At 39.9% G+C, this 27,330-nt stretch overlaps 1 protein-coding gene across 1 annotated transcript; it reads left to right on the plus strand.

Moving 5' to 3' along the window:
- Positions 1–357: 357 nt before the first annotated feature.
- LOC126092450 (39S ribosomal protein L43, mitochondrial) lies at positions 358–26,588 on the plus strand. The gene is made up of 4 exons (XM_049908051.1): positions 358–720; positions 796–902; positions 985–1,187; positions 26,157–26,588. Exons 1-4 carry the CDS (start codon positions 584–586, stop codon positions 26,280–26,282), a joined length of 573 nt encoding a protein of 190 aa, XP_049764008.1. The 5' UTR covers positions 358–583; the 3' UTR covers positions 26,283–26,588.
- The last annotated feature ends 742 nt before the right edge of the window (positions 26,589–27,330 follow it).

Genomic DNA, 27,330 nt, shown 5'->3' on the forward strand with positions numbered 1-27,330 from the left:
TCTATTGTACAAGCTATCCCTGGCATCTGCAAACCATTTGAGTCCAATAAATGCCATTTTCATACAAATATGCACTCCAGATTCCATGTATGTAAGCTACCGCATTACACATGTCCATTTCGCGCATAAAAACAGTTGGACATCATCTACGATCTACAATGATACTCTGCAAATCACACTTCAGTGCCTGGCAGAGGGTTCATCGAACCACCTTCACAATAATTCTGTTATTCCACTCTCGAACAGCGAAGACCGTAATTCCCGCGCAAAAAGAATTTTAAAAAAAGTTGAGAGAAGCCATTACAATGCGGTGAAGGCCAGTGTCAGTTGCCTTAATACCTAGCAGGCATACATGTCGACTGCATGGTCGACACCGTTCGACTTAGAAAGTTGTCGGACGCCGAATAATCGATTCGATCATAACACAACAACCAAGCACAACAAATCCGGTATGGAAAGGGGGCATGAGATTAAGAGGTTGAGTTGTGTTTGTTTACAGCATTCGGTGTGAGGCAGTGTTTGATACGAACAGGTTACAGTACACAGAAGTAAGAATCAGTGTGTGTAATACTCGTTTCATATCATGTCGAACTCTCATTTATTTTTGCCTTCGGGTTTTCCGAGAGCACCATTAGGAAATGGTTTGGGCAGATACATTTGTCAGTTGCAACGAATAACTATAAAATTTTGCAAAAACCATGGAGCAAGTAGAGGCGTCAGGTAACTTACAAGGTAGTACTCTAGAATACAATGTTTTTATTGTGCTTCTTAGCATTGTTGTTTGAAATCTTTTAGGGAATTCATTGAATGCGACCTGATTGATTTTGCACGTAAGAACCCTCAAACCGTAGTGTACGTAAAGCCCCGCCGACATCGATCACCTGTCATCAAGGCGGAATACCGTACGTTTTTCATTTTGCAACAAAATACTCTTTGTCTTGTTAAAGTTGTCGTTATTTAAGAATTTAAAGATTTTTCTTTCAGTGAACGGAGAAAATCATCACATGAGTGTTCATAACTTTACATTAGATGAGATTCGCAAATGGATATCGGTTTTATGCACGCAGAACCAAGGGTCATTCGTACGTTATCGCAAAATGTGGCACACAGATCATCCTTCCATACAAGGTGTGTGGAACCCTTTCACTCACAGGCAGCCAGAAATGAATAAAGCCACTTTCCCACAGGTGAGATCAAACGCCAAATACAAAGTTGCATAATGAGAAACCTTTTTTGATATAGTTCTAGCTGATAGTAACAGAAATTGTATAATAATGTGTGGCCACTAGCAACACAACAGTCATTTGCACAAGCAGTAGTACTGCAAAGAAAATATGAAGTGTGCTGGGACGAAAATTATTAAGTAATTGTCATTAAATCTAACCTAACATTTGCACATGTGTTGCAGGAAGATTTTTTGCAAAAACGACAGTTTTAGTCAGCACTTCTATTTCAGTCTTATGTGGCAAGTCAGGAAAACTTTGAATGTTTAATTTTGTGTTCTGTGACAAGTATATTTTTTTGTTAGCTACACGAGAATGTTGCACAGGAAAGATTGGGGAGACCTATTCATGAAGTAGATCAAACAGCATATTCCCATGAAATAATTCAATGTATCATTGGTTTTATTTGATTCTACAAGCTTTCAAACTCACTAAGAACATTAAGAGATTTTATTTTTAGTGACCAATTGAATGCAATACAAAACTGTGCTCATGGGAAAACGGCACTTGTTCATTGTCAAGTGTTATGCAAAGTACAAACTGTGACAAATGTGTGCAGAACTAAGGGTTAAGACTGTAAGTGTTTTGGAAGAACCTCTGGCAGTGCAAAACTTGTAGCAAAATAGCACAAAAGTTGCTATGTAGAGAATAAAATCAACGAGAAGAGTTGGAATGTCAGAAAACATTCCTCGAGTAAAGAAAGGCCTGGAATAATGTGGAGTTCTTCCAGTGTTCTCAGAGTGAAATGGAATCTGTCCTTTTGGATCCTCAGTTTTTCATTTCTTCAGATGAGGTGTGTTTTGTCCCAACAGGGTACGTGAACATGCAGAGCATATGTTGTAGTGCAGAAAATCTCTGTCAGTACTTTCAAGGGTCATTGCACAATCTCAGGATTGGTGTTTGGTGCACAATATCTGGTGTCCACATGGTAGCAAGATTCTTTCTTGAAATCATTAATGTCAACTGGTGTGTCAAGAATCAATTTAATTCATCTTCATCACCGAAGATGAACAACTGTGTGGACATTTTCAACTAGAGAAAGCAACAGCAATCACCGCTTTGACAACTTTGACACAACTGCATGAGGTGTTTAGTGAGGAGAGGACAATCAGCAGAGGCAGTACAATCTTATGGCCACCTTGATCACATGATCAGCCTCCTGGAGATTTTTACCTGTGAGGCCAATTGAAGGGTCAGGCGTACTCAAATAATCAGCACATTCTGGAAGAGCTACAGCAGCACACTGAAAATGCTACTGTTACTGTCCCTTGGGCAAAGCTGGTCTTCTTATTACCCAGGTTGATAAATTGAGTGCAGCGTTGCATCAGTGTCAACAATGGACTTTCCCAGTGTCTATTGTGAGGTTAATTAAGTGTCAGTCCCACATCCGTCTTGTTATAAATATTTTCTGGGCCAGTGTTATTTTGCTTTCTTCTACTGTTGACTCCCTTACAGTGTTAAGGCACTTTTAAAAACATCATAATCAAGTCTTAACAGAGGGAGAAATAAATGAAATATTGGAAAGTATTGATTATTGTTTCTTGACAAGATTATTAAATGGAAGGTTGTCCCAATGCAAAATGAGTCGTGACTGCCTGCCCCAGTGATGTCACTATAGGAGTAAAGCAGGGAAGTGATTGGCACAGCTAGCAATTTGTAAATGCAAATAACTGCTTATAACTGCAATAAATTTTCAGAAAATTGATTAAGGCAGTTGATAACCTGTTTAGATGTTTTGTATTTGCTGAAGTGTGTCACTGTTGGGATTATCATTTTTGTGCTGCTGCTTGCATTTGCCATGTCATATTTAGGAAGCGCACATAAATGAAAAGTTTGTTTCTGATTTACAGTTTTATAATTGCTGAAGAACAATCAGTATATTTCCTTTGTACAGCAGTGCAGATTATCACTGTGTTTTTTCCCCTCAAAACTCTCCAAATCATTACATTGAAGTTATTTTATGTAACTAGTCATCTGTCTGAACTGTAAGCCCATTGCAATATAGGACTTGTAGTAGTAGTAGTTGTTGTAGGCTGTTAGTGCGTTACTATAGTTGTTTGCACATTACAGTGTGTAGCTAGCCAAGTAGAGGAGCAGTCAGCATCATATTTGACTGTAGATTCCTCTGGTGAGGGTTGAAGAGGGAAGTTAATATCATGCAGCTCACTTTCACCATGTGTTATTTCCAGTGTTTTTCCCATGTTCGACAAAATACCTTCAAATATATGTGGTTTCAAAAATCCTTACCTATCATCTGCCTCCACTGAAATTTCATTTGACAGAGGACTATCATCATTGTTGTGCCCCAAGGGTAGCAGCCATTGTCAATGTTTTGTTTCTGTTGGAATTAAGTGGAAGTGATAGATTCCTCATATCTGTGAGGAAAATATTCTTTTGTATAACAGATTTTGTAACAGTTTTACCACCAAAAGTCTTATTCCCTCATCCAGAAAGTTTCTTCACTTTAATTTAAATAAATGTATTATGCCCGAAGGTACAGAGATTCATTTGTCTCTGTCGCAGTAAATCCTTTTGTGTGGAGGTCTCACACAGCAAGAATAGTATTTTAGTCAACATCTTGTGTGATGTTGTTAATAAAAATTAACCCAGCAGTTTTTCAGATAGTTTATTATGCCACGGCAGATTTTATTCTAAACAAACATCTTCAAGTGACTGACAGTTCACCAACACTTGTAACTAATTCTCACGATTTGTCAGAGCCGTGCCAGTGTCATGACTCAGATGTACAATTGCCATACATGATACTAAGAAACACTTTCTTTAACATGACAAGCACACTAAAACACATAACGTGTACTAATCGCTGTGCATATTTCATGTGGTTAGTGAAGTGTTTAATTGTGCTCACCAAGATCCAGAATGTGCCTCTTAGTGACATTCCTGACACTGGACATTATTGCAACTATTGCAGTGGACACATGTTACCTGTTGGTAATGTTCCAAGTATTAAACAGCACAGCTTATTCAATTACTAATTGCAATGGCTATTGGTTAAGTTTGTCATTTGAAGATGTTAATTTAGAATTATGTGTGTTGTGAGGTAATAACCATACCTGAAATATTGCTATGGTGGTGTTTGTTAATATTTACATTACTTAGCTGTGGACACACAAAATAATAAAGATTATCTTGTATGGAACAGATAATAGAATTGCACTGTTCAGCATTATCTGTGAATCAAAATTATGGTAGACTGCTTGCTTACACCCTAAAAACAAACAGCATACCATTACAAATAACACATTAATATGCCAACCTATGACACAATCTTCAACGGAATATTATGTACACTGTTGACTACATTTATTTTGACAGTGAAGATGACTAGCCTTTTACTGGCTGCAAAACATCCGCAAGCACACCAGGAAAGCATGTGAAACAGTGTAAGCTCAATGTTTCCAGTATTGATAGTCCTGGAAGTGGGAAACCAACCTTGTTTCTTAACACTTGAGCGGGCGCACTGTTTTTCACAACATGAGTGGGCGTGCTGGTACTTTGAATACTTACAAAGAATCACTTTCTTTATGTTACCAAAGTAAACACGGCAAGAGCAAAATCACAGTTTATTTAGTATAATTAGACAACAATAAAATAAACTTACATAAAATGAGCTAAAGCACTGTTTAATTAAGCAATAATGAAATAAACTTTCTTTATACCACTCTGTTGCCATGGACAGATGTTACCTGTCAGTAACGATCCAAGTATTAAACAGTGCAGCTGCATCGCATCCCTGCCAACTACTTATTCAATTGGTAATTATCTTGTAGACAACTGCCTAATTGTGGGATTGTGCTGCTAACTCATAAACTGGTAATTTTCTTTCGGTTCGTAAATTTTTTTTCTTACCTAGTTCACTGTTTATTTTTTATTAGTACTGCTTACTTGGCCATACGACAACACAATTTATCACTGTTAGCTGAAATGATAATGAAGGAATTGGTATGGGCTCACAATTGTGGAACAATAATGGAATGGGGCGAAACAGTTTTATGTGCAGTTGGAGCATAGGTGCACCTGCTCAAGGGTTAAAAACAAATAGTGCTTCCTGGATGCAGTACAAAGCGTAACCACCATGCAGTTTCTTCTCTGGCCACTTTACTTGTTTCTTTCCATTCAATAAACAGTTTATCTGTGTACAGTAAACTCCTGTTTATCCGAATCGCATTTATGCGAAATCCTCTTTATCCGAACAAATTTTTCTGATTTTTTTTTTTGCAGCTTACATTGACACTGTCTGATGTGTCACGCAGCTTCACTTTTGGCTAGCTAGACTGACACTTGACAAGTTTCAACTTGTCTGTGCCTGGAGCCATGCTTTCACTGGTGTTTTTCGGCAGTCACTGGCAATCAGTGCACTAACCCATGTCAAAAGTACGAGTGTTGTCAATTTGTGTGTGTGTGTGTGTGTGTGTGTGTGTGTGTGTGTGTTGATTTCATGCCATTGCCATTTATTGGAACTCCTTGGAAGTACAGTAGGGACAGTATTGCTATAGGCAGTGTGACATAGCCCTGTTGAAACCAACAGTGGGAGTGCTGCGCCAAACACTTTCTGCCTGTTATTGGTACAGCAGACGAAGCTGAGTGTTTAACAATTTGACAGTGAATGTACAATGCACTGTTGTGTTGCTGCATTGGCTTGGGCAGGAGAGGGGTAGATGTATCGAATGTTTAATTCAATGGCTGCCACAGCCTGGTTTCAAAAGTCAAAAGCTTTGCCTAGTGCATCTTGAGGGTTGTCAAGTAGTCCGCCTGTGTGTTTTTTTATTTAACGTTTCTTGCTCGCGCTACATGCTTCAAAATGTCCAGAGGTGAAAGTGGCCAAAAACCAAAAAAGAATCAGTCGAGTGTCGGTAAAAAAACGCTGAATGTGACTACGGGTGTGAAGCGAAAAAAGAATGTGATCTCGTTGGAACAAAAGCTTTGCGCTTTGCAGAGAATTGATGCTGGTGAGCCACCCACAAAAGTTGCTGCGGATTTGAACATCGGTAGGAGTATGATTACTGATTGGAAGACAAATCGTTTAGAAATTGAAAACTTTTGTTCCATCCAAGTGTCAGGCAGTGCAGTGAAGTCTCGAAAAACAATGAGAAACGGAGCACATCTTCAGTTGAAAGAGGCCTTATTTTTGTGGCATGGACAAATAAGAGCCAAAGGTATGCCAGTTTCAGGTCCTCTACTTTGTCAAAAAGTGATGACTTTTTTATGAGGTGGTTGAAGGAAAGGAGCAAGGAGTCTTTGGAAGTGATGGCTGGCTGGATCGGTTCAAGAAGCAACATGGTATTCGTGAAATCGCCATCAGCGATGAATCATTATCTGTGGATGAAGCCACTATTGCTGATTTTAAGAAGAAACTGCACACAGTCATTGACAAAGGAGGTTATCCTGGTGATCAGCAATCAACTTTATAACTGTGATGAAACTGGGTTGCATTACAAAATGTTGGCAACAAAAACCCTTGCCTCTAAACAAGAAAAAATGGCATCTGGATATAAATAAAGCAAAGAAACTGTTACTGCCCTCACATGCAGTAATGCCACTGACAATCATAAATTGTGCCTTGTTTTAATTGGCAAATCCAAAAAACCAAGAGCATTTAGATGGCAACTAGCTAATAAACCTTTACCATTGTGGTACGTGAATCAGTCTTAGGGCGTAGATGAATGGTGCCATCTTCAAAGAGTGGTTCCAGGCAGAGTTTGTTCCAGCTGTAGAAAAATACACGGAGGAAAATGGACTTCCTTAAAAAGCGCTATTTCTTGTGGACTACACTCCTTCTCACCTAGATGATGAACAAGATGGGGATATCAAATCGTGTTTCTCCCACCAGTCATCATGTCTCTGTGTCAACTGATGGACCAAGATGTTCTTGAGGCGATGAAAAAAACATTACAGACGCAGGATGCTGGAATACTTAATCGGTGCAATTGATGCTGAAGAAGCTTTTAAAAAAATCGATGTTTTAGGTGTCATTCATTAGATTGTGAAGCTTGGAATCTAACTCTTCCAATTTCTCTCAATAGGTCTTGGAAAAACTCTTAGATCATAAGGCAGCTCATCAGTGTGGGAAGGAGGAGGCAACATCGAAGCTCAAGCTGGAATGCCAGAAACAGATGAAAATGATGTAATTGTGGTAAATTTACTGGAGAAGCTACCGGGGAAGAAGCAAACTTCGAAGATGTTGAAGAGTGGATGGAAAACGACTTTTTTTATTTGGCTGAGGAAGAAATCGTCCAAATTGTGACCAATAAGAAAGTGTCAGAAAAATGTGTCTCTGATGACAAAGCAGAGAAAGAGATTCCACACAAAGTCGGATACAAAGTGATCCAAACCGCTCTGGAGCACATCAGCCAACAGGAGGAGGCGACTTATATTGAAATCGTTTGTTTCCAGTGTTGGAGATATATTACTGCAACAAAAATTTCTCAAGCCAAAAAAACAAAAGAACATTACGAACTTTTTTACCAATAAATAAATTCTAATGAAGCGTCCTAGAACTTCAAGGACCATAAGTTAAAAGTTTTTTTTTTTTACTTTAAAGTTCCTCTAGACAAACTTTTCATTCCTTTGAGTAAGCTGTAGATTTGTTCCATAATTTTGTACAGTAATACTTCCCCCCCCCCCCCCCCCCCAAAAAGAGTAGGTAATAAAGTTAAAACTCCTGTTTTTTCCATGCTGCCAAATAAGGTGGATTTTTTCTGCAAGAATGCAAAATAAACGAGCTTTGTTGTTCAGTATTTAAAAACTTTTGAGTTTTCAATCATACTTTGGCGCCTTGTCAACATGTCAACATAATTTTTTCAGTCAAAAACATTCAGGCTTATTCACAACCATATCAATAACATTCTACCGTACCCTATGCACAGTTTGCGATCATATTTCGCCATTTCGACGCAGTTCAGGGTGTTTCACATGTGAACATGGTGAAATATGAATTTAGCATATTTCGTGACAGTACTCACTTTTCCGTGAAATGTTTATAAGATGATATTTGACTTTTTTGTGTTGGCTTCAGTCATCTAGTGAAAGTATGATTCCATAATGCTGTTTCGTCGGCTGCGGAAATGTCCTGGTTCAATGCGTTTGCCTCATTTTTGGTGCTTCAAATACCATATCTCCGAATAATTATTATAACAGGGACCTACACATTGTTCCACCGTCACACACCGAGAGTTCACTGCCGACTGACTACGGTCAAATATGACTCCAGCATCTAAGACATTTCACACAACACACAAGCTTCCACTTGTAACCAGTCTCTTTGATATTCTTCGTCACATCTACTAATATTAATCAATATGCTGTCACTCTCGAACATATAAGCAAATTAGCATAAAATAAGGCAAATTACAATTCACAAAAAATAGTCTGACAAAATATAAGAAAACGTTTACAACCTCCCACATTAGATTTGGTATCGACAAATCCAGTAGAAAATAACACATCTCCCAGATCCATTACAATGGGGACTTGGTTTACCTGAAATTTTCATTATCTGATCCGGCCGCCGTCCTGATCATTTCGCATAAACGAGAGTTTACTATATCTCGATAATAGTTTGCTTAAAATTTCAATTGCTCTCTCCTGCACTTGCTTCTTTCAACACAATATTTTACTTTAATTTTATGTACTTTTCACTGGACATCACAGCTAGTCTGTGATTTCTTTATTCTGATTCTTCTGTGCAATTGACACTCCTCTGTAGCTCATGTCTCGTCTTTTTTTTTTTCGAGGTGCATTAGCCAAGTGCTCAGACATATTTTTCTCCATCATCCATGTGTGCAGCCTACCTTGTCTACCTCGAGACACATTATGTAGACTAGAAGCTGTATCCTCTGCTCTCGTATTACCACTTAACTGGGCTTACTCGATGCAGCAGCTAGCTTAAGAATTTTTCTCTATGGTACATTATGAAGTTGTGCTTCCAAGCCATGAAGGTAATCATCAAGTATGAAATGTAATAGTGAACACATGGTTGAGGTTGAAACATTGAAGCAGTCTCTTCTATGGCACTTCGTTGTTCAGACTTTCTGCAGCTGAATGAATATTACATTATATCTGCCCTTTAGTTTTTTTGCTGTACAGCAGGCACCCCTTCGACACAGCTAGGTATTTTAAAACAAAACTTGAAACAAACACCGCAACAACACAAACTTTTGACTGTAGAACACAACTGTGTTATGTGTCTTGATTCACGTGGAACAACATGCTCCTATGATGATGTAACATGCAGAGAGACAAGTTGTCCAACTTTGTGTGTGTTGTTTGGGCATCCCCAGGTTCATAATAAATGGTCTGTCTGCTTTAAAAACTATAATTAATTCAGTTCTGTATAAAAAAGATATATCATCATCAGTACAGCACAGGGAGAAGGAAATATGTGAAACTGATTGTTCAAAATTAGTGGGTGTGCATATTGATGAGAACTTGAATTGGATCAAATATTATATGCTTGAGTTCAGCAAAATTTGCTCTATGTGTAATGGTTAATTTTGATGATAAAAGTATTAGAAAATTGGCTTACTTTGCAGACTTCCATTCACTACATCTACACATATACTCCACAAGCCACCACACAATGCATCGCAGAGGGTCCCCTGTACGACTACTAGCAATTTCCTTTCCTGTTCCACTTGCAAATAGGACAAGGAGTATATATACCTCTGTGCAGCCCTAATTTCTCTTGCCTTATCTTCATGGTCCTTACTGATATTTAGGATGTATGGAATTTATGGATGTACAGAGGTGCAGAGGATGAAACTTTGACTCGGACCACTTTGTGATAACATCAGTCTTGATCGTGAAACTGTCATTAACCAATGGCAACAAAACAGGAAAGAAGATGAAAAGGAATACTGACAAACTGAAAAATCACTGATGAAATTAAAAAAATCAAGTAACACTAAGCAGAAAGTTGAGCAGTGAAGAGACTGCAGTAGGAGTAAACAAAAGGTGGAGGATTGAAAAAGCCATTAAAGATGCTGCAGAAGAAATAATAGGCATAAGAAGGAACAGAAGAACCCAAGAATGGTTTGACAAAGATTGCAGGTCAGCAGTGGACGAAAAGAACATGGCAAGAACAAAAGTGCTACAGGAAGAAACCAGAAATAATGTGGAACAATGTAGAGGATTAAGGAGAAGAGCTAACAGACTGTGCTAGAGAAACAAAATAGAGTGGATTAAGAAGAAATTTGAAAAACTAGAAGAGTTAAAGGAACAGAGTGAAATAAGCAAGTTCTATCATGCTGTAGGCAAAATAATGAATAGATGCCAACCAAAAAAATGGCATGTTCCACTAAAGATGGGAAAATGATAAGTGAGGAAGAACAGTTAGTGGGAAGGTGGTCAGATTATTTAAAAGATATACTATACACCAGTCTAGAAGATGAAGAGACAGCTGCTCAGGAGAAAAGAGTGGAGCAGGAAGTAGACAATGATGCCAATGAGGCAAGAATGCCAATGCTACAAGAGATCTCTCAGGCTGTGCAAAAGATGAAAAATAATCGAGCCTCTGGGGAAGACAGCATAATCTCTGAATTAATAAAAACTGATGGTGAGGCTGTAATAAAGGAATTGTACACATTAATATCAGATACATGGGAAATTGAAACTATGCCAAATAGTTGGAAAACTGCAATAATAATCCCCATTTATAAGAAAGGGGACAGAACAACATGTGAAAACTATAAAGGTTTAACATGACTAAGCACAGCTTATAAGATCTTCACCAGTATATTAAACAAAAGGAGATTTACATTTTGTAGTTTCTGTAGCAAAGTTCTGGAAGAAGTCATTCAGCAGTAAATGGTATGTGTGGTGGCTAGCTTTTAAAGAACAGGGTAAAACTTTGCGAAGAAAAGTATTTTTTCTTATTAGTGTCCAGAAGTGGGGTCGACTAATGATGAAATATAGAATATAGACTCTAGAAATCTAACTGCTAAACAATTTTGTGAAAACCCTTCTTTTTACAACAATTCAAGTTATTGTTTAGAAAAATTATTTCGTAGATTTCCAAGTTTCATGCCAGACATCATCTGCAAAGAAAACACAATGTAATTAGTTATCACGAATAAAGTTTAATATTTCCTGTTTAGAAATTAGAATGCTCATCAGCAGAGCAAACCGTTGTGGGAAATAATAATGCCGCGGTAATTGTGATGAATAATACGTCATAAGATAAAAATGATAATTACAATATTAAGAAATAGAGCTCACTAGAGCTAAAATGACTGACAAGATAGAATCTGATAGTTCGAGAGGCTAACAGAAAAGCGCTAGAACAATAAAGAGCACAAAATCGTTCACGCATCATAATTTATAGCAGTAACAGAGATGTTAATGCCACGCCAATCACAGTAAACTTGGCATTGACACTCAGACAATCAGCGTTACATGATCGCTGCAGTTAACGTGAAATATATCTTTCCTTTGACATAAATAATTAATTCTATCTACCGAGTCATGGGAGGCGCTATTTCACAATTTGTGATAAGACAAATGATGTGAAAATTCTATAAATATGATATAAATCTGCATTTCCTATTCATTGACTTCAAACAAGCCTTTGACAGCATAAACTGACAAGAACTGTGCAGTGTACTGGAAGAAGTTGATATATATGGTAAACTAATTAGATTAATCAGAATGACAATGACAGAGACAAGAGCAGAAGTAAAGGTCCTTAGCAGAACAAGTGAAAGCTTTGATTTTAATAAAGGCGTGAAGCAAGGTGATAGTATCTCCACTGCCCTATTCAATGTAGCCCTCCATAGTGTAGTAAATAAAATCACCATATTTATGAAAACCAACCAGATATGTACATGTGCTGATGACACTGCTATAGTAGGAAGAAATATCAATACACTCCAGGAAATATATCGGGCAGTGGAAACAGAAGCCTTAAAAATTGGCCTCATAGTAAATGAAAACAAAACTTAAGTATATGGTAATGTCACAATCTGAGGCCAGAAGAACCTCTAAAGACCTAAACATCAATGGGAAATGCTTCAGAGATGTATCCTCTTTTAACTGCTTGGGAACCCTAATAACAAATGACAGCAGCATTGGAAATGCTATAAGGGAAAGAATACAAGCAGGAAACAGAGCTTACTTTGCAAATATGCACCTTTTCAGATATGCCCTTGTTACAAGAAAAACAAAACTGCTAATTTATAACTCTTAGTCCATCCAGTTATCACATACGCATCAGAGATATGGACGTCGACAAACATGACAAAAATGCACCAAGAACTTTTGAGCGGAAAATACTACACAAATCTATGGTCCAATAAGGGAGGAAGAAGGCTGGATAATACGTTACAGTGCCGAATTACAAGTGTTAGGATAAGGTAGGAACATAGTAAAATTCGTGAGATCACAGCGAATATGTCTAGGACACGTTGGGAGAATGGCTGAGAATAGAATTTCACTGAAAATGCTGAAAGGTGCAATCCATTCAGCTAGGTGTAAAGGGAGGCCTATAAGAACATGGATTGACAGCATAATAGTGAATCTCTCCAGAATGGGAGGCCAGGGATGGAAAAGAACAGCAAACAACTGAGAAAGGCGGAGGAAGATCGGTGAAGCAGCCAAGGCTCACCAGGGACTGTGGTGCTACTGAAGAAGAAGATCTATATGCCTCTGTACGAGCCCTAATTTCTCTTGCTTTATCTTCATGGTCATTACATGAAATTTAGCTTGGTGTCAGTGGAATAGTTCTAAAGTCAGCCTCAAATGCTAGTTCTATAAATTTTTCAATAGTGCCTTGTGAAAATTGTAGTCTTCCCTCCAGGAATTCCCTTTTGAGTTCAAAACGCATCTCTGTATTATTTGTGTGCTGATTGAACCTACCAGTAACAAATATAGCTGCACACCTTTGAATTGCTTCAACATCTTCCTTTAATCCAACTCAAGCAGTTCTTAGTAATAGTTCTCACTAGTGTTCTATAGCTGTCTTTTTTATAAATGAGCTACAATTTTCTAAAATTCTCCCAGTAAACTGGAATCAACCATTTGCCAAGCCCTACTATCAACCTTACATGCTTACTCCAACTAGAAATTTTGTCTGAAGCCACCTGGTATCCTGCTACAGTCCCTCAATGATGGTACCTTCCGATGCACCACAGCATCATCAGCAAACAGCTGCAGAATGCTCCTCACCCTGTCCATGAGATCATTTATGTATGAGAGGCTGTCAATGAAAACTGAACACCCAGCACAGTGGGACCAGGGAATGGTTCCATTCAAAAGTAATCACCACACAAGTTAATACATTTATCCCAATGGGAGGTGAGATGATCAATTCCTGTTTCATAGAACACAGTCAGCCACTACACTCACTCACTCTTGCAGTTCCTCATCCAACTGAAACTGTCGTCTATGCATATCTTTCTTCGTGTTGCCAAAGATGTGAAAGTTACATGTGAAGGATCTGGACTGTATGGAGGGTGCTGCAGTGTTTTTTTCTATAACAGTGTAGTGTAGTGAAATGTTGCGTATGTCTTATTAGTAATGTGGAGGTGGGCATTCCAACAGCCTGAGGGCAAGTGGTAAAAGCAATAATGAAAACATTCCACATCTTCCTTGCCATAGACAACCAAAGCCATTAAAATAAGTTCCAGTAAGTTATTGATGACCACCTTGTTCAATTATAGGGTCCCTCTGCTCATCGAGTTCCTTGAGCATGGACTCACAATCAGTGCACAGTGCTATGAAGATACTTTGCAGAAACTGCAGTGTGCCATAAATGCAAAAGCACCAAGGAATGCTGTCAGACAGAATCATCCTGGTACATGATTGTGCCCACCCCCTCACCGCCAATCAAAGGATATGCTTCATTGATTTGGCTGGGAAACACTGCAGCATGCTCCGTACAGGCCAGGACTTTCACCTTGTGATATTCACGTCTACGGTGACCTGAAGAAAGATGTGTGCATGTCAGCTTATCAGACAAGGAAGTGCAAGAGTGGGTGCAGTTGTGGATCCATCAGTGGCTGACCATGTTCTGTGAAACAGAAATAGATTGTCTCTTCTCCCAGTGGGGGAAATGTCTTAATGCATTTGGTTATTACTCTTGAATGGAACCATTCCATGATCCCATTTTGGCTGGTGTTTATTTTACATTTGACTGCTCTTGTGCATGGCGATTAAGAGCATTCCTATCGCACATTCCTAGGGCACTGCTGATGATACCCTTGTTCTGAAGAACAATTGCCGTCAAGGACAATGTACTGGATTCCATTACCTAAGAAGTCTTCAAGTCACTCATATCTTGGCACTTATTCCATATGCTTGTGCCTTTGTTAACAGTCTGTGGTGGGGCACCATGTCAAACACTTCCTGGAAATCTGGAATCTGCCTGTTGCCCTTCATCCATGGTTTGCAGGATGCCATGTGAGAAAATGACAAACTATTTTGCATGAGCAGTGCTTTCTACATCCATGCTAATTTGTGCATAGAAGCTTTTCTGTCTCAATGAAATTTATTATATCTAAACTGATAATATGTTCAAGAATTCTGCAGCAAATGGATGTTAAGGATATTGATCTGTAATTATGCAAATCTGTTCTTTTACTCTTCATATATACAGGAGTTACATAGGCTTATTGACAGTTTCTTTGGACTTTGTGCTAGGTGAGACAAATTCACGTTAAGTAAACAGCCAGTGCCACAGTGTACTCCTTTTAAGACCCAACTAGTATTCCATCTGTATCTGGTGACTTTTATTTTCAACTCTTTCAGTTGCTTCTCTACTCCAGGAAGACATTTTACTATATCGCCTATTTGGCAGTCTGTGCTATAGTCAAGTGATGGTATGTTTGGATGATCCTGCTGCATGAATGTTTTTGTAAACATGAAATTTAAAAATTCAGATTTGCTTTGGCTGTCATCTATTGCCACACAAGACTGGTCAATGACTGACTGGATAGAAGCTTTTGACCCACTTATTGATTTTACATAGTATCAAAATTTCCCCATGTTCTCAGCAACATCTTTCATTAAGGTATGATGGTGGAAGTTGTTGTAGGCTTCGTGCATTAATCTTCTTACAGGCACATGAATTTCTACTAACTCTTGCCTGTCGACACTGGCACATTCTTTTTTGAACCAAGAGTGCAACAATCTCTACTTCCTCATCATTTTCTGAATTTTATTATTTGAAATCATTGTCAGTCTCTTTATACCATTTTATTTGCCACATATTATCCATGGCATGGTTTACAATCATTTTAAACTTTGTCTAAGTGGGATGTTAACTACTACTTATTTGCTCTTTATAGCATAAAACTCTCCTAGCCTTCTTGATGAATTTATTAACTTTAGTAACCATCATTACTTTGATGACATCTTGATCTCTAATCCCTCTCTCTATACTGACACTGTCATGCCATTTGGATAATTTTCGTGAGGTAGTTCCAGAAATAAACATAAAATATTCATTGCACAGAAATTAGCTGTTACGATACCTTGGGTCCATCCTCAAACTTCATGTTGGCAAGTATTTAAAAAAATAGGCCTACCACCAACAGACTCACGATACATTTGCTCATTTTTTAAGTTTTTGAGAAGATTATTTCACAGTTTGAAAATAGTAGTATTCATAAATATAATGCCAGAAACAAAGATAGCTAGCTACCACTATCCAACTCTTGACCATACTAGGGCGAAAAAAAATATGCATCCATAAAAAGAACCACCTTTGTGAATTAAAGGTCCTGGCAAATAATGGTAGTTTTAAAAACAAGTTTAAGTTCTGCTTCATAATTGCTTCTACTCAATACATAGAATATCCAGAATGAATTTTCTCCCTGCAAGGGAGTGTGCACGAGTTTTAAATTTCCTAGCTGTTTAAAACAGTGTGCCAGACTGGGACTCAAACCAGCACACTGTTTTCATCTGCCAGAAAGTTTTAGATAGTATCTGTTTATTTTTGGGTTTCATTTATCATATTTTGCTATAGAGTCAGATTAAAGAAAGAATCCAGTTATGTAACCATCAAGCATGTAGCTCCATTTTTACAGAGAGAATCTATCATATCTGTAAAATTACAGACATTTTTAGTAGCCACAGAATATGTAAAATTATGAAGCAAACTTCAAAGAATCTTAACTGGGTAGTCTACCATCTCTGAAGTATTTTGGGATAATGCTGTGTTGTGAAACACTGTGAGTTAGGAGTAGAGCTGTAGCATATGAATTGCAATGTAGCAACTACGTATAATAATTTGACTGGATTGATAAAAAATTTACTCACCAAGTGGCGGCAGAACACACATATAAGAGAAGGTTGTAATTAGGCAAGCTTTCGGAGCCAGTGGCTCCTTCAGGCAGAGGGGTTGAAGGGGAAAGAAGAGGGGTGAAGGAAAAGGACTGGAGAAGTCTAGGAAAAGGGATAAATTTTGGGAAAGCCCCTCGAACTGCGGGTCAGAGGAGACTTACCGCACGGGATGAGAAGGAAAGACTGATTGTAGGGGACTGCGTCGGATGAGATTTAAAAACTTGAGAGCTTAAAGATGAAAGGCAATGTAATATGCAGGACAGAGATTACTGATTAAACATCAGGCATAAATTAATAAGAATGAAAAGGTAAGTGCATTGTACTTAACAGAGATGGGAGGGGGAGGTGAGAAATAGACAGGTAAGACAATGAAAGAGCACAAAACTAAAATGGAGTGAAGAAAAGTGTAGCTGGTGTGAACAAATGCTGAGATGAAAGAAATTAACATAAATTAAGGGCAACTGGATGGCAAGAACCAAAAACATGTTGTAGTGCTAGTTCCCACCTGCAGAGTTCTGAGAAACTGGTGTCTGGGGAAAGAATCCAGATGGCACTATGGTGAAACAGGCACTGAGGTCACAATTGTCATGTTGTAGGGCATGCTCTGCAACAGGATACTGCGTGTTGCCACAATGCACCCATTGCATATGCCCGTTAATTCTAATTGGTAATTTGGTGGTAGTCATGCCAACATAAAAGGTCGAACACTGTTTACATAACAGCTGGTATATGACGTGTCATACACTCATTCATCCAAGAGAAGGGAGAGGCAAGTCCTCCTGGTAATAAGAATACTTTGGGCTGCAGTAACAGGGCTCATGGAGTCATGAATAACAATGAGTTTCTGGTGATAAAGAGGAAGGAAGGGGAGATTTCAAAAACTGTCCCCATTTTATATCCACAAGGATTTGGAAGGCCTTTCTGGAATATTGTTAATCGAAACTAACAGGTCAAAGCAGGTAGACCTTCTTAAAAAATCCCAGAAACTGGGCCACTATAATGTTATTGTTGAGATGCACACCTCTCTCAACTCCAGTAAGGGCATTGACACATGCTGAGATATCAAGGACATGGACATAGCAGATCTGAAGCAAGAATGGGCATTCCAGGGAATAGTTGATGTGGAGCAATGAATGTTCAGGAATAATGGAGCAACTGAAAAGACTGTCACTTTCGTTGTCAAATTCAATTCTTCAACACTGCCTGAACATCTTACAGTGGGGTTTCTTTGACTTAATGTTCGGCCTTACATTCCAAACCATATGCAGTGCCATAAATGCCAGCGTTTCAGCCACACAACCATGAGCTGTGGAGCTGAAGTGATCTGCGGGAACTGCCGAAAAGTCGCTCACGACGCTGGGACCGACTGCTCGTCCCCAGTGATCTGCATCAACTGCTCTGGGAATCACTCAGTCTGGAGCTGAGACTGCACTGTTTCTGCTGAAGAACCCAAAATACAGGAGATAAAAGTGACCAAGTAGATCCCCAATGCCAAACCCAAAAAAGAAAATAAGGCGACAAAATCCACTGTCTTTGTTACCTTATATTCTTCCATGATGCAGAAACCTACTCCCAAGGCGGACGCTTCGACACAGATGACGCATAATGTGTCTATATATCCACCACAGGCACCTGTTCTTGCACGTGTACATGTCAAGGGAAAAAAGTAAGGACAAAGTAATCCAGGCAGCTACAACAGGAAAGACCAACAGCAGTTCCACAGCGAGCATCCAGAAGGTACAAGAAAAGCAGAGTGCCTCTCAACACCCCCGTTCCCCCTCATCCTCGAAGGGACAGGGTGCAGGGACAGGCTCACGACATTCAGGTCAAAAGCTGTTCCCAAGGGCTGTCAGATGTCATTCTTTTCCGTTTGACGGTGCCAAGATAGGGATAAATTAAAACCACACCAATGACATAGCTATCATACTACAGTGGATCATGAATGGGTTCAGGACTCATGTGGAAGAACTGAAACTTCTACCACAGGCACGTCCCTTGTGGTTTCGTTTACAAGAAATGCATTTTGAACATACAGATGTCCCTGTGCTACAGAGATGTATGCTATACTGCAAGGATAACCTATTGGGGGGGGGGGGGGGGGGAGGAGGGCCAAGGGAGGTGTCACAGTGTTTGTCACTAAAACGCACCACTCCTCAGTTCTTCCCCTCTGCAAGCGGTTGCAGTTCAAATTCATGTATGTCGAAGGATCAAAGGATCACCATTTGCTCACTGTATTTACCTCTGCAAGATGTACTAGACTCTGAGTCTCTCACGGGTCTTATCGCACAACTCCTGCAACCATTCCTCCTCCTGTGAGGCTTCAATGCCCATCATGTCATCTGGGGCTCAACCAATATTTGCCCTTGGGATTGAGTTTTGGAGAGCCCCAGGATGTGTCACAAGCTGTGCATCCTCAACATGGATACTCATAAATGTTTCTCTACTGCTATTGGGTCATTCTCAGCCAACAACCTCTCTTTCTGTTCTCCTGCCCTCACCAATTCTGTTCAGTGGGAGGTCATTGATGACCTTCATTCCAGTGACTACTTCCCAATACTCCTTCACCTTCTAAATGGCTCACCACCTGAAGTTAAGCCCCCAAAATGGATGGTCAGCAGGGCTAACTGGACACGTTTCAGCCAGCTGGCTGTGTTCGAACGCTGCGACAGCGTCCAAGGATGGGTGGACCACATCACACGAATGATCCATCATGCTGCTGACTTCTCCATCTCCCAGTCCTCAGGTCATCTTAGGAGGCAACCAGTACCTTGGTCGGCAGATGAGTGCCATTCCGCAGTCTGGTAAAGGCATGCAGCTCTTCGACATTTTAAATGCCGACCGACAGCAGACAACCTTAGGGCCTTTCAAGTCGTAAGGGCCAAGGCTCGACGCCTTATTAGAGAGAGTAAGAAAATGTCATGGAAGCGTTCCTGGACTCCGTCAATCATTCCACTTCTTCTATAAAAGTATGGGAAGCCATTTGGAGGATTTCTGGTAAATGCAGCCGTTTACCGATAGCAGCACTGCTGAAACACGGATGCCTCCAAACAACACCCAGAGACATTGCTCAGATACTAGACGAACAATTTGCACTGCCAATGCAAGCCAGAATCTTGTGTTTCATCGCTATCATGTGACTGTATAGAGGGAAAAGTTGGACATCAGGTCCAACAGTTCTGAGGCCTATAACTCCCATTTCTCCATGTGGGAGCTCGAATCGGCATTGACTGAAATTCGTGACATTGCACTCGGTCATGACCAAATCTGGTACATCATACTTTGACACTTGCCAGCGGCATCAAAGGAAATCCTCCTCGAATGTTTTAATCTAATATGGCAGACAGGCAACTTCCCCAACTCATGAGTGGAGGCAACTCTGATCCTTCTCAAACCAGGAAAGGACTGCACATGTCCCAGTAGTTATCGGAGTATCGCCTTAATGAGCTGTGTAGGAAAGACCCTGGAGTAAATGGTTAACCGTTGTCTGGTTTGGTTGTTAGAGCCTGGCAACTCCTTAGCCACTCTCAGTGTGGATTCTGAAGATGTCTGTCCACTGTTGACAATCTGACCACCCTAGAGGTGGCTATTCAGCAGGCTTTCCTCCGTAAGTATCACTGTACCGGCATATTCTTCGATATAAGTAAGGCATACGATACTACTTGGAGATACTCTATCCTTGCACAACTGCATCAGTGGGGCTTTTGTGGCCACCTCCCCATCTTTATATGGTCTTTCCTGTCTCAGCAGTGTTTTAGGACCCGAGTTGGTGACGTACTGTCAGATTGATTTGAGCAGAGGAATGGTGTTCCCCAGGGCAGTGTTTTAAGTGTTACCATCTTTTCCATAGCTATTCAACAGTATCACATCTACAGTAAGGACTCGTGTACAGTGCTCCTTATTTGTAGATGATTTTGCTGCTTTCTGTTCCTCCTCCAGATTTGCAACAGCAAGCCGTCAGTTGCAACTTACAGTGCGGCAGTTAGAGGAGTGGTCTGCAAGGTGGGGTTTTCAGTTGTATGTGGATAAGTGTGTGTGTGTGTGTGTGTGTGTGTGTGTGTGTGTGTGTGTGTGTGTGTGTGTGTGTGTGTGTGTTTTCATTCATTTTAATTGCTCACGTCATCTTTTTAATTTGCCTTCCTTGAATATGGGGGACACCATTCCACATTTTAGAGACACAGTGCAGTTTCTGGGCCTCATTTTTTGCTCCCAAAATTGTCATGATTACCACACCTGCAAGAGCTGAAAGCCAGAACCCTGAAGACACTGAACATCATCAGGTACCTTAGCCACAGGTCGGACAGGGCGCGTTTCCTTCAGTTTTATTGGGCTTTTGTGTGTTCGCGGTTGGACTATGGTTGCTCGGTGTAAGGGTCAGCGAGGCCCTCGTACTTACATATCATCGACGCTGTCCATCATGAGGGTATTTGGCTGGCCACGGGTGCTTATTGGACCAGTCCCATACCTATTATCAGTGGTGAGGTGGTGGAACCACCTCATGGTGTGTCAGGCATGTAAGTTCCTTGCAGCTTCAACTTCACCTGCACACCATACTGTTGCTGGTCCACCTCTGGAACACCTTTTTTCCAACCATCCATGAACCACAATGCCATGAGGAATCCGTGTGCAGCGTGTGCTATAGTCACTCGGTGTGGAGCCAATACGACCCCAAATCCAAGATTTTAACCGGCTACCGCCCTGGTTACTGGAGAGGCCCAGAGTGATTTTAGATTTGAAGCAGTACAGGAGAGATAGCATTCCTGCTTCTGTTTTTAATGAGATATTCTGTGATACCATGACCATGTAGCTGTTTTTATGGATGGGTCTAAGCAGGTTCGACTCTGTTGATTACTCTGTCGTTTTCGTGGATCATGTCCTTACGGTCAGATTGCGTCCAGAATTTACCGTCTTCGACACAGAATTATATACGATCTTGCGAGCACTGGAACAGATGAGACGTTCTCCCAGTGTTAGATTTCTCGTCTGTTCAGATTCTCTGAGCGTCCTTTATTCTCTCCAACATTTGTAGCCTACCCAGCAGACACAGTAACTCAGAACAACCAGGATGCCCTCCTACAACTACAATGACTGGGGAAGGAGGTGTCTTTCTCCTGGGTACCTGGGCACATTGGAACTGCAGGGAATGAAAGGGCAGATCAAGCAACCAAGGAGGCATGTAGTGATCCTCTGGTAATTCGGTGTGCTATCCCTCTGCATGCTATCACCTCTCTGTTGAGGTACAAAGTCGTGTCGATGGGAAGACAAGTGGCTGGCAGAAGCTCCATGTCATCAAGCCCATAACTCAGCCATGGAGTACTTCCGTCCAGCCACTTCGGTGGGACGAGGTCCTTCTTACTCGTCTTCGCATAGGCCACAGCCGTATGACATGGATTCTCATTCTGGCGAGAGGACCCTCCAATGTGACGTGCTTATGGCATACAGATCACGGTGCACCACATTTTATTGGACTGCATTTTATTTGCTGACCAGCAGACTGCGGCGGATCTGTCATCTATTTTATGTAATGATCAAATGAATGTGATTAGGGTTGTAAAGTTTTTGTGAATTGTCCAATGCTTTTAACAAGATTTTAGGTAGAAGTTCTTAATGTGTCAAAGGGTGGCCAGCTCACCCTAGATTTTTGTAAGTGATCAGCCAGTCACATTTCCCTGTGCTTTTCTTTTAATTTTTCTGTGTTTTGTTTTCCCTGTGTTTTAATTTCTTAATTAGCTCTCTTCCCTCGTAATTGGTTTTAGTGCACGTAATACAGAGTGACTGTGTGGTCATTTCGAGTGCATGTATGTACAACACTTTTAATTCATCTCCACATTTGTTTGTTTTTATAAGTGTAAGGGCGCTGATGGGTTCCCATCAGATCCAAAAACACACACACACACATGCCGTTTCACAGTGGCTCTCCCTTTGATGGTATATGTTTTGCCAGCTACAGGGCTGCTATAGGTGGTGATAGGATAGTGCATAAAGCAAGTCGTGCAGCGGGTACTGGTACAGGGGTTAGGGAGGGAGATGGGTGCAGAAGGAGCGTAGGATCTGACAAGAATGCTGTGGAGATAAGTGTGTTGGACAAGATTTCAGACAGAATGGATCTCATTTCAGGACATGATTTTAGGAAGCCATGGCCCTGTTGAAGTAGCTGATTAATACATTTCAGACCAAGATAATACTGAGTCATCAGTGGTGTGCTCCAAAGTTGTCTTTTGGAGGGATCAGCAGTACCAGGATTGGATGTGATAATGGCCCGGGAAATCTGCTTTTGAACTTTGTTGGTGGGGTAACTAAGTGCAGTGAAAGCTGAGGTGAGAATGGTGGTGTACTGCTTAAAGAGTCTGCATCCGAACAAATATGTTTGCCTCAAATGCCAAGGCTGTATGGGAGGGTAAGTTTGACATGGAAAGGATGGCAACTGTCAAAATGTAAGTACTGTTGTTTGTTGGTAGTGGACGGAAGAGTCTAGCTGGCCTTCAGTGAGGAAACTGGGAGAAGGTATTCAGAGATTCCAGGAATTTTAACAGGTCAGTCTCACCATGAGTCTGTATGATAAAGAAATCATTAGTGTACCTAAACGAAACCAGGGGCTGAAGATGTATGGATCCCAGGAAAGCCCCCTCCAAGTGACCCATGAAAAGGTTGGCATAGGAAGGAGCCATCCTGGTTCCCCTGATCTGTTTGTAAGCCTGCCCCTCAAAGGTGAAGTAGTTGTTGGTAAGTATAAAGTTGGTTAAGGTGAGTAGAAAGGATGTCATAGGTTTGGAATCAGATGGTGCTGACTGAGAAAATGTTTAGCAGTAGACAGACCATGTACATGGGGATGTTGGTATAGAGGGAGGTGGCATCAATGTTGACAAGCAAGGTGTGTGGTGGGAGTGGAACGGGCACAGATTTCAGACAATTTAGGAAATGGTTGCTCTCGTTGACATGGAGGGGAGTCTTTGTACTATGAGTTGCAGGTGCTGATCAACTAAAGCAGATATATGTTCGGTGGATGCTTTGAAGCCAGCAACTGTAGGATGGGCAGGATGATTGGGTTTCTGGATATTAGGAAGAAGGTAAAAGGTAGGGGTGTGTGGTTTGTATGGGGTGAGAAGTTCTATGGATTGAGGTCCTTTGTCTTTTGGTAGGTTAATGATGGAGTCATCAGTTTTTAGCACACGTAGAGCCTGCAGTTCTGCAGAGGACAGGTTAGGATCATGTTGTAGGGACCACAGGAAGAGTTATGAAGCAATGCTGGATGTGAGGAATTCTTTGAAGGCTTATAAGGGATGATCTTGAGGTAGTGGTGGTGGATCAAGTTGGGATTATGGTCTGAACTGTTCAAGGCAGGGTTCAACATCAGGTTTGTTGTTGGAAAGGTTTTGGGATGGGTTGCAAAGTGATATTTCCTGTTGATTTACATGCGAAGGAAAGTAGGTCATTCACTAAAGCAGCATGATCAAATGCAGGTTTAGGGTTGAGAGTGAGACCCTTAGATAATACAGATAATTCAGAAGAGGAGAGTGCTTTATATGAGAGGTTAAGAAAACTGTACTGTTGTGACTGGTTCATGTGATTATGGGCTATTCTGGGTCTGGGAGGCAGTGGTGGAGGCTGTGGGATGTTAAGGAGGTTGGCCAAACTCGGTTTGTTCCCCTTCAACCCTTCTGCCTGAAGAAGGAGCCATTGGCTCTGAAAACTTACCTAATTACAACCTTCTTTTGTGTGTATGTTCTGCCATCGCTTGGTGAGTAGATTTTTTATGTATGCAGTTAAATTATTTTGTCAAAAATTGGTGTTTTTGTTGTTAAATACATTTAATAGATGTTATGAAGCACTACAATATGGAACATATCTTTTGTGAGTATAATGATTGTCACAGTATTGTTTGATGTGCAAAAGCCATCAGTTTGATTACTGTGGAAAACTAAATAAAAAAAATGTAGTTTTGTTGTGTATTCTGTTATGATAGTTGTTACAGTAGTTTGCAGAAGCTGAAACAAGTGTTTAATCAATGGGAGTATATAAAGAAAATTACATTGTTGAGCAGTTTCATGTTTCATTGTTAACTTTGTGATGTTTGGGGTGATTATATGATTCTGGTGCCTCTTGCACTGCCAGAGTGTTAATGAATATACTTTGGCTCCTTTTTCCAACTAATTGGGTGGACTTACAGTAACAAACATCTGTTTGAATTACACACACTTTGTCATCCTTTGCTGCAGTAACAGGTTTTTAAGGCCTACAGCAGGAAAACAAAGAAGTAACCACCCTACAAAAGGAAGAAAAACACCTTACTTTAAAAAAATATGAAATAACACACTGAAAAAAGTATAATAAAAAAGGAGATCAGTCAATTGCAACAGAGGAGATATCTATTGCAGATAGTAGTCCATTGTTGCCAGTCCGTAGCTTCATCTCCCACCGCTGTTGGCTCCACTTGTTTAAGGATAGTTAATATGTTGTCCTTCCCTCACAACCTTGGACTTCCCCTTGTATGTTTTTGTTTTCCAGCAGGTTGAGAATGGAGAACTCAGTACAGGAGGGATCTATCAGCTCGAATGATGTGACCAAACCAATGTTCTCTCTTGTGTTCTAGTATTCTGCCAATGTGTGACTTTCCAAACCACTGGTACAGCTCTTCTTTCGTTCTTCATTCCCATTTACCTTCCAGGATATTTAGACAGCTCCGCAGATCTTTTGAAGTACCTTCTTCTTGAAGGCACAGATTGCCTCTTCAGGTGTTGCTGATCTACCTAAGTTTCATAAGTATATAAAATTATCAGCAGTAATAGTGTCATGTATGGCTGGATTTTATTCTTCTGTGATATCAGTCATGACTTGAATAAATTGTTCAGACTAAAAAACATGTGATTAGCACTTAATATTTGTTGATGCACTTCTTTCGTTGCTTCACATTTATAGTATTTGAATTCTTGAACTCAAATTTCACACGCTTGCAGACATAAATTTATATCATTTTCCCCTTTTTTTCCTTCCTCCTCCCTCATACACATAATTTTCTTTTGAACACAGCTGGTTAATATTTACTGTGTAGGTTGCCCTCATTTTGTCACATTCCTTTTGGTTCATTTTCAGATATACTGACAGATACAGCAGTATATCAGATATAAATATGTTTCACTGCTTCCCACTTCAAACCGTCACTTGCTCAGATGTTGGGGATGTATGTTATTGATATTGGAAAGTATTAAGGCCTACAAAAATCCTCTAGTCTTCCCTAAAAATTTGTCATCCTGACAGTTTAAATGTTATAAGTAGCATCGTATTTCTTTTCACCTATTGTTTACAGCTCTGATTATTTGTCAGCTTATTTTGTGTTAAGATAATGACTTACCTTCAGATAACATTACAGTAAGATTACTGAAAATGTGTATGTTTGGGGTTGGGACTCAATTCCTTATTTAACTTGGAACATATATTTTTTTTTTTTAGTATGACTTAATTTGTTCCATATTTAACATATGTCTTGTTTAACTGTGTGGCGTCATCTAATTGGTTGCTATCTTAAAAAGATGCAGATTTCATACTAATTCAGTGTTTCAATACTGACCGAACAGGTTGTGAAACAAAATTACACTTTCATTGTTAATATACTTACTTTAAAATAATTTTTCTTTTCTGCAGGAAGAATTGTCAAGTCCACAGAATTTACCACCCACTGCTACTGATTTGTTACTGGAGATGTTCAAAAAACAGAAGCTGTCAGAGGAAGACTGTAGAGCTGTCTTAGAAGAGAAACGTGCTGAGTGATGTTGCATCTAGAATGGAAGACTAGTCAGTGTTGTAGTAAAATAGTGCAGAAAGAGAAGAGACTGAATTTATAAAGTAGCTACTACTGTTGATGTTGTGAGAGGTAGTACCTTAATACTTACTAGCATTTGGTCAGAGAAATCAGCCATGTGTCTGCAATCATTACTTGAACCAGAATTAAAATTATGCAAGATGTGATTTACTTCTGCAATTGATGCTTCTTGATACAAGAAATTGTGTTTCTATGCTACAAGACACTATAAAGACATTGTTTTGATCTGTTTGGCAATAAAACTGTTATTTTAGTCTGTTGTTCTTCAATTACCAGTTTAAGTAGGTGATGAGACTAACAGTCATGACAATTAAGTCCATGATGAAAGGGGGAGAGGCACTGTAAATGTACTGATCGCTAGGAACATAGTTGAGGAATTTCAGTGGCTTGTAAGCACATAAGACTTCAGTGAATTGTCTTCATGTGAGTTGTTATTTCTTGTGTTTACCGTATTCTAGTGCTGCCATTTTCAGTTTGTGACTCTTAGAAATAGTAATGTGCCTGTGTCATTCACTACTGAGCAGCAGCAACACTATCCAGTTTTTATAGAGCATTTAGTTAAGCCCTTTTATGACGTGCTTCAGTATGGACATAAACTATAGTTGCTTATATACTAGAGCTTTTTAATTTTTCGAAGTGTTTGCATATTTCCTGAGTGTGTTGCAAGATCCCAAAAGAGCATAGTAGCAGAACAAGCCTTAGTCACAGTGTTGTCTCAGTTGTTCAGACAGTTAGATCGGAGCTTCAGATCCTCTTAATTTTTTAATGTACCTAATTAGATTCAATCAGGTGTGATATATCCCTAACGACGTGCTTGTTATGAATGGATGCGAGGAGTGTTGTTCATAGTCTGTGAATACCTAGAAGCTGTGTTACCTATGGGTGATAATCCTCAGAGTGCTACCCAGGACTTTAGCGCTATGTTGAAAACAAATATGAGGTGGTGCCCATTTTTAAAATTATAAAGGAGCCAGCAATAGTCACTCCATCTTTTTG

The sequence above is a fragment of the Schistocerca cancellata genome, chromosome 7 (assembly GCF_023864275.1).
Source record: "Schistocerca cancellata isolate TAMUIC-IGC-003103 chromosome 7, iqSchCanc2.1, whole genome shotgun sequence".
NCBI lineage: Eukaryota > Metazoa > Arthropoda > Insecta > Orthoptera > Acrididae > Schistocerca > Schistocerca cancellata.